Raw genomic sequence first — 16,025 nt, 5'->3', positions numbered from 1 at the left:
TTATTCTCCATAATGGTTGTACTAAGTGAAAATCCCACAAATAGTGTAGGAGAGTTCCCTTTTCACTGCAGTCTCACCAGCACTTATAATTTTTCATTTTTTTGATCTTAGCTATTCTGACTCGTGTTAGGTGGAGTATCATTGCGGTTTTAATTTGCATTTCACTTATGACAAGGGATGTTTGTCGGCGTCCGCCCCCAGGCTTAGCGCTATTATAAGAATGAGACAAAGACATAGAGTAGAAATGGATGCAGGCAGCCTGAGCCTAGGTAGCCCAAGCAAGTTGTGCCGCCCAGATGAACTGGACGTCTTTATTTATAGTACAAGGAGACATTACACATGTATGTTTCATGATACTTCATGGATTGGTTGCCAGGTAACAGACAATAAGAAGCAGTTAACAAGTCAATAAGAGATTAGTCATACCAGGGGCCAGGTGTATCCCTTGGCGGTAATCTCATCTAGAGTAAATCTCATCTTCCTTTCTAATGCAGAGAACTAGCTGTTAGGTGTGGGGAAGGAGCTAAAGAACTTCTCCATAAGGAGTGCACCACCACACCCAGAGTAGGCTAAAGAACCTTTCAGATGCAGAGCAGGGATTGGACTTTACTAATTGGGGTCAAGATGTTTCTTGAAGTCCATCAGATGTGCCCCTAGTAATTTCCACCCTTGCTCTGTCAGTCACCAATGTTAAGGAAAGACAAGTTACAAAGATCTGCCAAACCCCAAAAGAGCATGGGGTGTTTGCTCAGCGCATGTCCCCACACCTCAGACTCTCTCTCTTAAACGTGTCCCCACAGATGTTAAGCATTTTTATATGCTTTCTGGCTGTTTGTACATCTTCCTTAGAGAGTGGTCTGTTCAGCTCATTTGCTCACCTTTTTAACTGGGTTGCTCATTTCTTTCCAGGTAAGCTGCTTCAGTATATTCTGGTTATCTGTCACTTATCTCAAGCATAGTTTACAAATATATTCTTCCATTCGGAGGGTTATCTCTTCACTCTTAATTATTGTTTAATTTCCTGGAGTTTTTTTGTGGCTACTTTTAGATTTTCTATGTAGATATTCATGTCATCTGCAAATATATATAATTTCACTTTTTCTTTCCCTGTTTGAATACCTTTTATTTTATCTCTTGTCTGATTTCAATGGCTAGGACTTCTAGTATTATATTGAAAAGGAGGGCAGAAAGTGGGTAGTCTTGTTCCAGTTTCTAGTAGAAAAGCTTTCTGCTTTTACACATTTAGTGTGATGTTAGGTATGAGGTTTTCATACATGGTTTTTATGTTGAGAAGTGTCCCTTCTATGCCAATTTTTCTGAGAGTCTTAATCATGAAGGGATGTGTATTTTATCAAATGCTTTTTCTTCATCAATTGATATGATCTTATGGCTTTTATCTTTCCTTCTGTTAATGTGGTGTATTACATTTATTGTTTTGTGTATGTTGAACTACCCTTGCATCCTTGGAATAAAGCCTACCTGACCGTGGTGTATAATCTTTTTAATGCATCATTGGATCGAATTTGCTAGTATTTTGTTGAGAATTTTTGCATCTATATTCATCAGGGATATGGATCTGTAATTTTATGTTATGTTATGTCTGTTTTATGGATGAGAGTGATGGAGACTTCATGGAACTTGGGAGGATTCCTTCCTTTTGGATCTTAAATAGTTTGAGTAGAATGGAGATTAGCTCTTCTTTAAAAGTTTTGTAGAATTCAAAGGTGAAGCTGTTGGTACCTCAGCTTTTCTTTGGGGGGAGACTGTTACAGATTCAATCTCATTGCTTGTTATTGGTCTTTTCAGGTTTTCTATATCTTTCTGATTTGACCTTGGTAGATTATTTGTGTCCAGGAATTTTTCCATCTCATGAAGGTTTTCTTGTTTGTTGGTGTATAGTCACTCATGAGTATGATCCAGATCAAGATCTCTCATGATCTTTTGCATTTCTGCTATGTCTGTTGTAATATTGCCTGTTTGTTTGATCATTTGATTTTTTTTTTTTGGAAAGGTTTTTGCTCTGATGAGCAAGTGCTCACCAAAAAGACAGAGAGACAGAAAGCAAGAAATCACCCCTCAGTGGGGATGGCCTTGCCACAAGTCCTTCTCCTCCATTCTCCTCTCAGGATCTTGAGAATATACACACAAATGCACCTGGCATGAGTTTAAGCCACCGAGTCTGGGACTTGAACTATGTTTGACTACATGGGAGTCCAGCGACATAGCCATTATGCCAACTGCTGGTCCCAATATTGCCTGTTTTATTGCTAATAGATTTGTCTGGCTTTTTTCTCTGTTCTTCTTAATTAGTCTAGCTAATGGTGTGTCAATTTTGCTTATCTTCCCAAAGAATGAGCTTTTAGTTTCATTTATTTTCTGTATAGTTCTTTCATTCTCTATTTAATTTATTTCTGCTCTGATTTTTATTTTCTCTTTTCTCCTGGTATTTTTTTTTTTTTTTAGATTTTTTTGGGTTGTTGTTGGTGTGTTGTTAGGTTGTCTATTTTCCACCTTTCAACTATTTTCTTGTGGGCACTTATTGCTGTGAACTTCCCTTCTATGACTACTTTCACTCTGTCCCATAGGTTATGAAAACTGATGTTCTCATTATCATTGGTTTCAATTCATCTTTTTATTTTAATCTGAATTTCTTTGGTGGTTGTGAAGTCATTTAGGAGTAAGTTGTTTCATTTCCATTTTTTTTTGTGTGTGTATATTTTGGAAGTTTATTTCTACAGTTAATTTCATGTTTAATTCCAACATGTTATGAGAAGATGCTGGCTATAGTTTCTATAACTTTGAACTTATAGAGGCTTGTGTTGTACCCTATCATGTGGTCAATCTTCTAAAACATTCCATGTGGAGGTAAGAAAAATGTATATTTTGTGGTTCTTGGGTAGAAAGGTCTATAGATGTCTATCAAGTCCATTTGATTTATGGTATCATTTAGAGCCTATATCTCTTTATTTTTTTGTGTAGATTAGAGCTTCATTTTGATGACTTCAGCAATCAATAGAATCAATGTACTATATTAATTTAGTCAAACAGGTCATAGAATATTTTTATACTTCATTGAATCAATTGGTTAGTTTGGTATATCATAGGTACTCTGAATGTCCTCCTTGACCATGGAGTATGAGAGTTGTGCAACCATAAAATTTCCTAGTTCAAGACTGCCAGTTTTTACTTAAGGACTGCAACAAACTACATATGAGATGTACAGGGTAGTTACCTAATTTACCTTGGCATTTCCAATAACTCAATATAAAAATACCTGATATTATCATCAGGTTGGGCAGATATTTGATAGAACATAAAATATCTTTTTTTTTTTTTTTTTTGAGATTATACTACTATCAGACTTAGCAGGTACTTGGATCTTGGATCCTTAATAGTGTACAGGAAGACTCCTTTTGGAAGTAAGCCATTTAGGATAACTTTGCAATTTTTAGATGCAACCACTGGAGGGTGTTTGCTTTTAATTCTTCCTTCCTGAACGAGGAAATTCATGTTCTCTGAATTCCGATTTGGGAGTATAACCTGCAGAGGTTCTTAAAAAGGCCCTTTGACAATTTTTCTTTTCCATCAACATTTCAGAGCTAGCTGAGCAGTCACCATGTCACGATTAACGAGTTTTTCCTTGGCATTTTTAGCACGCATTCAGGAAGTCGATGAAGTATATGAATAATATACTTGATTTACACATGAATGACAGAGTAGAACATTTTGGACTTGGTGTATGTGTGTTATTAAAGAAGCTTCTGTGGTCTGTATTTGCAGCCATCGGTACAGATTTAACAGTTTATACTATATAAATATAGACACATTCCTGCAGAAAAAAATAAAAACCTAGTTACAATATTATAAGCTGTGTTTGTCTCTCACATCTCATTTAACATATGTTGGTTTAAGACTACTTCTTCTAAATACTAGCAAGGAGACATTTGAGGAGTAGATAATATCATTCTTGACCTACAATAATAATTTTTTTATGAACCAAATTAATGAAGTATAACATAAGTCCATTTATGTTTAATATTCACTTTTGATATATTTTTGGGTTATTTTGTGCCACTCTCATCTTATGATATTGCAACTCTACCTCACAACCACACAAACCTTTCCAATGCACACAGTTTCAAAAGTACATGAAAATACTCTCTCTCTTTCACTTTTGTATAAGGAAGAGTTCTCAGAACTCGGATACAAAGATGTCACTTTCCAAGGTGAGCTGGAGGTGTCTGTACCCTTCTCACATGGCCTACCAAGGAAATAGTGTACTGTGACTATCGTGAACCAGCAGAGATGAAAAGATTTCACACAAATATATTTCCTAAATGCTGAAACTAAGTCTCATATATGGACATTATTTTCCTGGCAGTAACTACGTTTCCAGTCTCAAGCTTGTGGCCAGGATCTTCTTTATGTTTTCTCAGGTTGGGTGCCTAAATGTGGCAAGAATTCTTACTTTCCAGTAAATTTTGGTCTGTCTCTTTCCAGACTAGAAACATCTGTCCCTGAGAACAGTAAAAGCAACTTTGTTGCCAACAGGCATCTGAATGTCAGAAGTGACAGGCAACCAAAAGAAAGCCAGATAGAAAACACCCTATTCGAACTGCCTAGAGACACAAACTTGAGAAGTAGAGATTTTCTCACCGCTGCAGCTGCTGGGTTTTGTGGTGTAAAGTACTCTACACAGAGCACATTGTGTTCATGGGGCCTAGTGGATCCTTGAGGAATGAACAGATGTGCTCTGAAGCTGACATGTGACCAACAGAACCCAGCTGTGCAATTGAGATCCTGAGATTGGGGACATTTTTGGATGAGTACCATTTAGGCTCTTAGACCCATCTTATCTCAGTGTTTCTGTAAAGATTAAAAAAACATAAAAATATAAAAGTTTATCGAATCAGACTGAGGCCCATGGGTCAAATGGAAAAAAATAACATTCTAAGACTAAAAGTAGAAACAACCAAATCCTGTAGTCTTTGTTTCCCTTTAAGAGAGAGCAAGTAAGTTACTTAAAAATGTATATGTGATATTTATTAATGAAATAATAAATTGATCCATTTCTGACTGAAGTTTAGAGTAAACTATAAATGTCTAAGTAGACTTTGTTCAAAGAGAAAAAAAAATCCTCCAAAGGCTTTTTTTTAACCTCAATTTCCCTTTCTATTTATAGAAAGACTCTGAGGATCTCCATGTGAGTCATTCATGTATGATTTTACAAGTGAAAGAGACTAGTAAACTAAAAATATTATCATGCATATGGTTGATCCACCATGTCTACTAAAATTATATTTATGAATTTGGATTCAAACATCGAATTGTCTTTCCATTTGTTTTCATGCTTAATTTCTCATGAGTTTCTCTCACCCAAGAATGTTCCTTCAGTAATTTAGTGGTAGAATTATAAATCTGATGACATTCTTGCATTTTCTAGATTTCCTCACTAGTCTAATCTTCAGTTCTTTAATGTTTAGTCCTAACCATGTGATCATGCTGACAATGAAATGACGAATGACTGGAGAATACATCTGGTGTCAGATGATCCCTAGTCACTTCTGAAGTAAAACATGCAAAACACATTTTTGTACATATATCTATAAGTATTCATTGCCAATAGTTCTCCTAATAGCTGAAATGATTGGACACCATTCAAATAAGTTTTCCTTGGGGAGTAATGAAATCTTTTTCCAGGCAATCTGACATTTGTGACCTAAAAAGTATGATACAAGGGTGACATGCACAACCATGGAAATTTAACACATTGTGTGAAATTTACTCACATGGAATAAAACTAGGTATATCCACCATCCCCTTCCTATCAGAGTCAAGAGAGAGCAAACTATACTCCAATATGTCCAGAAATGTACTGAGGTCAAGGGACTGTGGTTTCTCCTCAAAGCCTGGGGTAGAAGTTAGAATCTACTGTGTAGAATTTCAATCAGGAAGTCTACTGTTTGAGTGGCACAAAGAAAAGGCATCTTGAAAAATGCATAGTAGAAAACTGGGGTAAGATTTTTCTCAGATAATGAAGGGAACACAGAAAACACTGTATAAATAGCAAGAAGTTTTGATTCATATATAGTAAAGCTGAATTGGTGGGAATGAGTTAAATCCAGAAAGTTTTCTGGATCTTCTTTTTCTTCTCTCTTCACAGAGGTAGAGGTAGGTAGTAGGGCACATTCAAAAAATATTAACAGAAAGGATAGTAAAAAAATGTCCTCCTCCTTCTCTTTTTGGACTTTTCTTCCTTCACCTCAAGTCCTAGAAATGTGTGGATATAACTTATTCAGAACTGTAAATAAAGCTCCCAGACTCACAAGCTCTCAGCAAATTCATGTCAATTGTTTGTCACAATTTTTTAAAAAATTATTTAGAAATAAATTTAATGGGCCAAAAAGGAAGATTATACTGGATTTTGCATACAGATAAAATGGCTGATTTACCATAGATTCCATTTTTAATTAAGTTTAACATGTTAAAAGAATTAAAAAATATATAAACACTTTAAACATTTTTGTTGCCTAAGGGACCAACTTGTTTATCGCAATTAATTAAGAGCCTCATACTAGTCATTAGAGAACAAAACTCCTAACTGAAATTTGGCCCTGCTATTTTTGAATTTTCAAGCAAGGAATTTGGAAAGGGAGAGAGCAGTAGAGGTTTTTATAGGGCAAATAAAATGACAAGTAGTTAGAAAGCCACTCCTACCCCCAAAACACATGCCTGGCCATATACAAATTGTGTAGCCTCAACCTCAGTGGTAGACAATATAGACAGACTCTTACATCTGCCAGAGACAGACTCAAGACTCAAAAGCTTTAGCAACATCAGCAGAGATAAAGTCAAACCATATAACTCTTCTGACAGGTTAATATTTAACATCACTTTTGAAAATCCAGGTAGTATCTTTAGTGAGACTACATTTTAAAGTAGCTCACTGTAAGCCTCTAGTTATACCAAAGGTCCAATAATTTTCTCCAAATACAGTAGTGAATAATACATTTTTCTTTGAGGCTTCGGGAACCTATATAGGCTTGATGTAAAGTATTGATGCATTAGCCTAACAGTTTTATAAATATCATTGCTGAGAGCTATCATTTAACTAATGTCCATAAAAAATTAGTGGGGTAGGCATTGTTTTTATGCATACTATCTCACCCTAAACATGTGTCTTTTAAGATAATAGCTGCCGTATATGGCTGTGGGTATAAGCATATCAAACTACTATTATTTGAATCTGGCAAAGTAATAAATTCTGTCTGTCTGCAGGCTAAGTATTTGGTCTTTTAATTTTGTTAAAGCTATATGCCCCGATAATAACCTTGACATAAGTGGAAGTGTCAGCACAGAAATAAGTTATAGGGAGATAATTGATTAGTTTGAGAAATCAGATGGTTAGTAGGCACTAGTGAGACTACATAGAAATTCATGACCATAATTATATTCCTCCCTGTCCTTCTGTCTATGTATGCAACAAGCTCAGAGCCTGAGAATTAAGAGTAGTGAGTTCTTTTAGAAAAATATATGCATCCTATTATAAGCATTTTCTTGGGGCTGTCATTCTTCCTGCTTCTGTCTCTTTATTTTCCCCTCCAGTTTGCTTTTTTTGCTTTGCTAATAAGTGGCATAATTATCTTCAACTCACTTTTCGAGATCCAATTGTATGTGCACTGTAATTTTGTTTTATACAATTGCACCAGAAAGATTTGAAGATTGAAGTTGCTTTGTTGCTAGTGAGATTGTGGAAGTCACTTTTCTTGTTTCCAATGCATACTGATGGTGCTGGCATGGTTTTTCTTCACTTGTCTAATAGGTATTAATGTACATCCCAAGCAGGGTCCAGTGACAATGTATTTTGTCCTAGAATATTTTCATAACTTTCTGTCAACTTCCAGCATGGACAAAAGGAAAACTTTCCTTAGTTAAAATATGAAAAAGTGGGACCAGCAGTTAGCATAATGGCTATGTCGCTGGACTCCCATGTAGTGGACCGCGGCTCGAGTCCTGGACCTGGTGGCTTAAACTCACACCAGGTGCATGTGTGTGCATGCCCAAGATCCCAAGAGGAGACTGGAGGAGAAGGGATTGTGGCATGACCATCCCCCTGGGGGGATGACTTCTCGCTTTCTGTCTCTCAGTCTCTCTCTGTCTTTCTGGTGAGCACATGTGCCCTGTAGCAAAAAAAAAGAAAAACAAAACAAACAAAAAAACTCTCAAAAAAAAAAAAAGAAAAAGCATTTTCTACCAAATTAAGCATCCTGATCAACATTGTGTGCAAGGGGATTATATTCTTTACCTAGTTGTAAAGATCACCAATAGGTTAAAAGTAAGTGGCTTTATTTGATGTCTGATGATCAGTTTCACAGACTGGTCTAGAAAAACAGAAGACTACCAGACAGAGGCCCTCTTGGTCTTTTCTGTCATTAGAAGTTACATCAAACCACCTGGGGGGTGATTTCTCGCTTTCTGTCTCTCTGTCTTTCTGGTGAGCGCACGCGCCCTATAGCAAAAGAAAAACAAAACAAACAAAAAAACTCTCAAAAAAAAAAAAAGAAAAAGCATTTTCTACCAAATTAAGCATCCTGATCAACATTGTGTGCAAGGGGATTATATTCTTTACCTAGTTGTAAAGATCACCAATAGGTTAAAAGTAAGTGGCTTTATTTGATGTCTGATGATCAGTTTCACAGACTGGTCTAGAAAAACAGAAGACTACCAGACAGAGGCCCTCTTGGTCTTTTCTGTCATTAGAAGTTACATCAAACCAAAATTTGCAAAGAAATTTTGGAAGTACCTTTTATTTAAGGCATATATTATTTTTTTTATGTGTAAAAGAGTCTTTTAAGGAATTTCTGCTACCTGGTTGCTAAATTTCCCTGAACCAGTCAGGGCAAGATTTAGTGAATATTCATATATGCTGTTTATTTAGGTTTTTTTTTTTTTAATGCTTCTTTATTATCTCTTTGTGGTAACAAGCTTTTAAAAACATTTTCTGAAGGTTTCTAAAATGTCTCCCACAAAACCACAACCGTACTAAGGCAAACTCTACTGCCTGTCAGGGACTACGCTATGGACCAGCAATGTCTTAACTTGATACCTGTTCCTGCTTAACTTATTTGGAGCTTTTCCAAGCCTAACCACTCTGCTTGGTTTCTAATTCAGGGGTGGAAAACCTTCTCTCTAAAGATCCAGATAATAAATATTTTAGGCTTTGTGGGTCACATATGGTCTCTCTTGCATCATATTCTTTTCTTTCCTTCTTTTCTTCATAACTCTTTTAAAAACTGAAAAAAAAAATTACTCTTAGCTCATGGTCCATACAAAACCAGGACATGGGCCTCCTGAATTAGGCTCTAAATAACAGCCATTGGAAGCAAACATGCAACTCTGGGTGAGAGGGTAATTATTGTGGGCACTTGCTTGTGAGAGAAAGACAAAAATAATGAGTGAGAAAGAAAACGAAGAGAAATAAAAGGAAGAGTGGTAAAGGACATAAGAAGAAAAGATGAAGGCTGACAGAAAGGGGTGAAGAGGAATAAAAAGGGGAGAAAAAGAGAAAAACCGAGTGAGCCAGAATATGGAAGCTAGGGCACAGTCTCTCCTTCTTTTCCAAGAGCCAGGCAGTTCTGAGAGGCACCTCCCCAGCTGCTTTCAAACATTGAGGTTGCTGCCCAGCCACTGATCAACATCCCAAGAAGTGAAATGTGGGCTTCACCTCTGAAAACTTCCACTTGGTTTTACACCAAGTGAAATGGAACACGAGATTCAGGGCCCAAGCAAATGGCTCGTGTTTTCTTTGGGACACTTGGGCTGTGTCTACGCAGGGAAAATTTTGATGTACTGGCTGACTGACTCCAGTGCATATGATTAATGTATATATAGGGCAAACCAGGATAATTCAGACCTTTTTTCTTCCACAGCAGGTTTTCAACTGGAATTATCTGGATGGTTGCCTCAACTCTCCACTAGGTTTTGCCAGGATAAGCACAGCTAGTATAGTATGCAGGAGACAGGGACCACTCCCTCTCTCCAAGATTCCCTTCAACACCCACACCCTGTGCAGCTGAGCCGAGTGGGATCTGTCCTTGTAGACATTTCTTCTGGGGAAATATACATTCTGCCTAACGAGTCTCTAAGAAGTCCCTCAAACCCTAAATATTGCATTTTGCTTAGTTGTTAGATGGTAAAATATAAGAAACTGATGAAGGAGAGAACCACAATAATGGGGGAAAAATGTTCCCCTGTTTCCTTCCCCACTTCAGAAAGAGATTTGCAAAGACAAAGCCTATGAGATCCCAATAATATCATTAGGAAATATGTGCATAGTTTTCTTATGACTGCAGACACCTGAGTTGTAAGCATTTCCTTTATGTAATAGAGAGAGGTATAGATACAGCTTTTGTTTTTAAAAGTATAGTTGAAAAGTACATCCAGACTACCTCCCAACACATAGAAACAGTGTTATTCCAAAAAGGTGTTCTTTAGGAGACAGAGTGCCCTGGCAAGGTTTGTACAGAACAACTTTTTACAATTAAAATGCAAGCTTTAATTAAGGAGGGAAGAATACTTCTCAGGTTAATCCTTTGGTAATTATTTTGTAAAGAATCCTTCTATCAAATCAACAATTAACTTCTAATTCACCTGGTAAAACTGCATTTTCATAGACTCCTGCACTGCTATGATTCTGGGTTTGGGTTTTGTTTTGTTTTAGAGGAAAGGTGAAAAGAATAATGGGAACGATGCATGATAGTTTATTTTACTGTATCTTACAGATCCAACTTCTAATGATGAAGCTTCCCACATAACTTCTTTCTTTTTGGGAGCAGAAAGAAAGGAAGAAAATGAAGAGTCAGAGCTGTTGATACATTGGGATAATATTTTTCCACTCTATTGAAACTTCCTACCTTTCCTTCCATTCTGTTCCACCAGTTCTTTAAGTAATAATTACAGAGTGATAACTTCCCAATTGCTACTTTGTGGTGGTTTTCATTTTGTTTTTGTAGATTTCACTGGTGATTTTATCCCCTGAATATGCAATATCTAAAATAAAACACTCACAATTCTTAAAAGGTTCCCTCCCAACTTAGAACTGCCTTATCCCCGTAGATACAGTCATTGTAACTATTGCATGACAAAGTCCTGAAATGTATTAAGTCAAAACCAAAACAGCAGTGACAACAAATTGTTAAATGGCCAATTATATGTGTATCTCTTAAAAAGTTTTTTGTTTTGTTTTGTTTTTCTTGTTTTTGTTTATCTGTAGGGTATGTAGAGAGTTTGTTCATTTGCATTTGTGAAAGTTGTCTTGCTGCCAAGTGGTGGAAATAAAACCCTCGAAAAGAGAGATCATCTGTAAAATATGCATCTGTAAAATAAGTTTCTCTTTTCAAATGGCTTGTACTGGGCTGTTTGGTGGCCTCACACTATATGCTGGATGTGACTCCTTGAAAGCAGTCTGTAACCTTGGGCAGATTTGCAGTGACAAATGTTGCTATGCTTCTGTAAGCACTGCTTCTGCTAGAGGGCACTGTATATTAGACAAGGCCTTGTGCTCTGCCTCCCAACTTAGAACTGCCTTATCCCCGTAGATACAGTCATTGTAACTATTGCATGACAAAGTCCTGAAATGTATTAAGTCAAAACCAAAACAGCAGTGACAACAAATTGTTAAATGGCCAATTATATGTGTATCTCTTAAAAAGTTTTTTGTTTTGTTTTGTTTTTCTTGTTTTTGTTTATCTGTAGGGTATGTAGAGAGTTTGTTCATTTGCATTTGTGAAAGTTGTCTTGCTGCCAAGTGGTGGAAATAAAACCCTCGAAAAGAGAGATCATCTGTAAAATATGCATCTGTAAAATAAGTTTCTCTTTTCAAATGGCTTGTACTGGGCTGTTTGGTGGCCTCACACTATATGCTGGATGTGACTCCTTGAAAGCAGTCTGTAACCTTGGGCAGATTTGCAGTGACAAATGTTGCTATGCTTCTGTAAGCACTGCTTCTGCTAGAGGGCACTGTATATTAGACAAGGCCTTGTGCTCTGCTTAGTAAAGACAGCTCTCTTGTGCAGCACCTGTGTCCAAGTCTCCATTTGTTAACACATGTGTGTGTTTCCCTTTTTGGCAGATTAGATTTGAGAAACATGATTGCAAAAGGATTATTCCATGGGATAAATAAATCTAGAGTTAGTTGAGTGTTTTTCTACCATGTAAAAGCCATAACATATTTACTTCACTTTCAGAATTGCTCCACAAAATAGGGCAAAAACTTACTTCTCAGTTGATAGACTCTTTCACCAATCATTCCACATCACCCCCCAACCCCAACTCTTCTTCCTCAGAAAGAAAAGAAGCTGGTTCAAATAAAACTTACAGGCACATACCATTTCCCTATCTCTAGGTTTAGAGAGTAAAATGGAGAACCTAAGTTTTCAAATGACAGAAGAACTTCTGAGAAACAAGCCAACTATGGTTCTACAAGAGATTTTCTACCATGTATTTAACACTTAAGTAGTCAGTATATATAGCTCCCTGCCGACACTTGCTAAGGAGTTGAAAACTAGGGGCACTATGTATGATTACTTGCCAATTGAAACTAAATAATATTAACTTAAAAAGAAAGAAAATTAGAGAGGAAAACCAAACCAAACACATGAATACAGCATCTTGCATTTATTAAAAGCTTCATTTCATTTTTCATCAACTCACTAATTGTTCACTTTAGAGTACTAGCCTGGACATCTGTCAAGAATTAAATGATTGAGGGAAACAGCAGTTAGTGTAATAGCTATGTCACTGGACTCCCACGTAGTAGACCGTGGTTTGCGTCCCGGACCCGGTGGCTTAAAACTCATGCTGGGTGCGTGTGCGTGCGTGCCCAAGATCCCAAGAGGAGAATGGAGGAGAAGGGACTGCGGCGTGACCATCCCCCCTGGGGGGTGATTTCTCGCTTTCTGTCTCTCTGTCTGTCTCTGTCTGTCTGACGAGCGCATGCGCCCTATAGCGAAAATCTCTCAAAAAAAATAAAAATACAAAAATAAAGAATTAAATGATTGAATAAATAAAAATCACTGAAATATACCTAGGCAGTGAACAAATCATAGTTTATCATGTTACAGAACACTGTAACTAATAATGAAGGGAAAGAAAATAAGAATTATAAGCAGTTTTTCTTATTTTTTTTCTTAAGGAAATGGGCTTTTCTGAATTGTAATTGAAATTGTCAATACAAGAAAAGAAAATGTGATGGACTTTAGTAAAAGACTGGATCTTTACTATACTAGAGTGAAAACCTGATGCTTTAAAGACTGGCAATGTCTTTGTTTTACTCTCTCTCTCTTTCTGTGATTTGTAGCATACATTGAAGATCTCACAAGATGTGTTGAGCAAAGCAGAAGACTTATTATCGTGCTAACTCCAGACTATATTCTCAGACGGGGATGGAGTATTTTCGAACTGGAAAGCAGACTCCATAACATGCTAGTCAGTGGAGAAATCAAAGTGATTTTGATTGAGTGTACAGAATTAAAAGGGAAGGTAAATTGCCAGGAAGTGGAATCACTAAAGCGCAGCATCAAACTTCTGTCCCTGATCAAGTGGAAGGGACCCAAAAGCAGCAAATTGAATTCTAAGTTTTGGAAGCATTTAGTATATGAAATGCCCATCAAGAAAAAAGAAATGCTATCTCGGTGCCATGTTCTGGACTCTGCAGAACAAGGACTCTTTGGAGAACTGCAGCCTATACCCTCTATTGCCATGACAAGTACTTCGGCCACTCTGGTGTCATCTCAAGCTGATCTTCCTGATTTCCACCATTCAGATTCAATGCAGATGAGGCACTGTTGCAGAAGTTATAAACACGAGATGCCAACCACCACCTTGCCAGTACCTTCTTTAGGCAACCACCATACTTACTGTAACCTGCCTCTGACACTACTCAATGGACAGCTACCCCTTAATAATACCCTGAAAGATACCCAGGAATTTCATAGGAACAATTCCCTGCTGCCTTTATCATCCAAAGAGCTTAGCTTTACCAGTGATATTTGGTAGTGAAAAATATGAATTCCTCTGAATAGTTATATGAGCATACAGAATTTTTATGCTATACCAAGCATAAAGTACACCTAATAGCATTGAGGTGCTGAAAATGTGTTTGAAGGGAAAAGGCACACAAACTGCTTTTGTACTTAAATGTTTTTGTTTACATTTCCAGAATAGTGGGGGGGGGGGAAAGAAGGACCTGCTTTTGTAGTCTACTAGCTTGTTCCAATGTACAGTTTTGATTTCTTCCTAAAAACAAAAAATTTAAATCCCGTTGTCTCAGAGTAGGTTTTATGATACCATATGGACTGCAAGCTTACTAGGTGAGCTATCTTTCCCCATATTTTTTAATATTCCCATGTTTACATGGTATTCGAAATAAGGAAACCTTAGACTTTAATTGAACTTGAAAATCTTAAACGAAGTTTAAAGGGAAAAGATAACTTCTATAGAGTAACTGAAAACTCAGGAATTATCAAGAAAGAAATGTTAAGATACTCCAATTGGAAAATTGTTTGTAAAGGAAGATCAGTTGAGGAAAAAATGTGATTGAAATATTTAGAACTTCTTCAACATAATGGACAACATATGTAGACTAAAACAACAGCTTATAATAACAGCTCTTAGTTTTATTAGGCAAGCACAAGTAGGCAAACTGGTAGTTAGATAAACAATGTGCATTTCTTAAGCAAATGAATAAACAGGCAACAAGCTCTTTTAGATGATTTTGAACAACACTTATGGATTTCTAGCTTATTTGAAAAGTTTTAAAAGTTTGAAAACACGTTTTAAAGAGTACATTTTATTGTTTGCTAGCAAATTCACATTTGGATTATTTTTTCCAAATGATCTCTTAACCTGCTATATGCTTTATATGAAATTGTGGACATCTTCCTACTTTTTTTCAGCATCGTTGGTGTTTGAATTTAAATATATATATACTGACTGCAAGTGTCAGCACTTGGAAAGAAGTAATGCAACAATATTCACAGATGAAACGCTCAATGATTCGAGTTCACTAGTGGTAGTGCAGCAGTTGCAGAGATTCTCATCTGCAATGTAGTTGTGAAACAGACTGTTCTGTACATACACAATATCTGCTTGGTGATGTGAGCAGGGTTCCTGCAGGAGTGTCTCTATTCCCTGTGCTTAAAAGAGGATATTTGATAGACTAAATTTCTAACCCTCATAGTGACTGTGACTGTACCATATCAGAAAATCTCTGTGAATAATCTAAGATATTGCCTATTTGCTGTAAGGAATGTGCTCCTATTCTAGTATTTATTGTGGATTTCTCCTTTATGTTTTTTATGATTAGTCAAATTCGGTAAGCCCTCCACCTAGATGCCTGTGGAGGTCAATTGTTAATCAAGGTTGATTTTGGCATTTTGCAAATGGTTCTTAAAACTTGTTCTTGGACAGATAGAAACAAGGACAAATGTACACAGTGTGTAAAAATTAAGAATTTGCCCAGCCCTTGTATTTGTGAAACCCAAGTGTATAAGAGAACATTAGATAATATGCTTTATTTCTTTCGACCACTTTCAATTATTGATTCTCTGTGATCCATGCGTTTTGTTCTAAGTACTTGTTTCTCTGTTGCTTTTCTACATCCAGACATTCAGAAAATAATGCATTATGCACTAAAAAGTTTAGCAGTGATACATGTTCATTTCACAGTGGGACAATTAGCTATTCCTTCAAAAAGTCCTGTTCAACACATGTAGGTGTTTCATAGATGTATTTTTTTCCACTGGGAAAGATGATTTTGCTTCTGTAAAAACTATACGTATTTCAAAATGAAAACTTATGAATTCTGAACTGTTTTCCAAGTGTTATAAAGGTGTATTTACTCTGGTTGTTCCTTAATGCTATGTGCAATCACTAAGTTAATAATCTGCATGAAGTGAGTAGCATATGTGTAAGTGATCAATTGTACTTTTTCTTTTTCTTTTTCACAGAAATCTAGATTAATTCAA

At 36.5% G+C, this 16,025-nt stretch overlaps 1 protein-coding gene across 1 annotated transcript in view; it reads left to right on the top strand.

Annotated features, from left to right (window-relative positions):
- The window catches only part of IL1RAPL2 (interleukin 1 receptor accessory protein like 2), a 192,374-nt gene extending 178,149 nt beyond the window's left edge, over nt 1-14,225 (top strand). The window contains exon 6 of the mRNA XM_006171950.1: nt 13,358-14,225. Coding sequence (XP_006172012.1) covers nt 13,358-14,055 — 698 coding nt within the window. The 3' untranslated portion in view covers nt 14,056-14,225. The remainder of the gene's footprint in view (nt 1-13,357) is intronic.
- The last annotated feature ends 1,800 nt before the right edge of the window (nt 14,226-16,025 follow it).

This window comes from Tupaia chinensis, unplaced genomic scaffold, assembly GCF_000334495.1.
Source record: "Tupaia chinensis unplaced genomic scaffold, TupChi_1.0 Scaffold150128_1, whole genome shotgun sequence".
In the NCBI taxonomy this organism is placed as follows: domain Eukaryota; kingdom Metazoa; phylum Chordata; class Mammalia; order Scandentia; family Tupaiidae; genus Tupaia; species Tupaia belangeri.
This window is presented reverse-complemented; position numbering and strand designations above follow the sequence as displayed.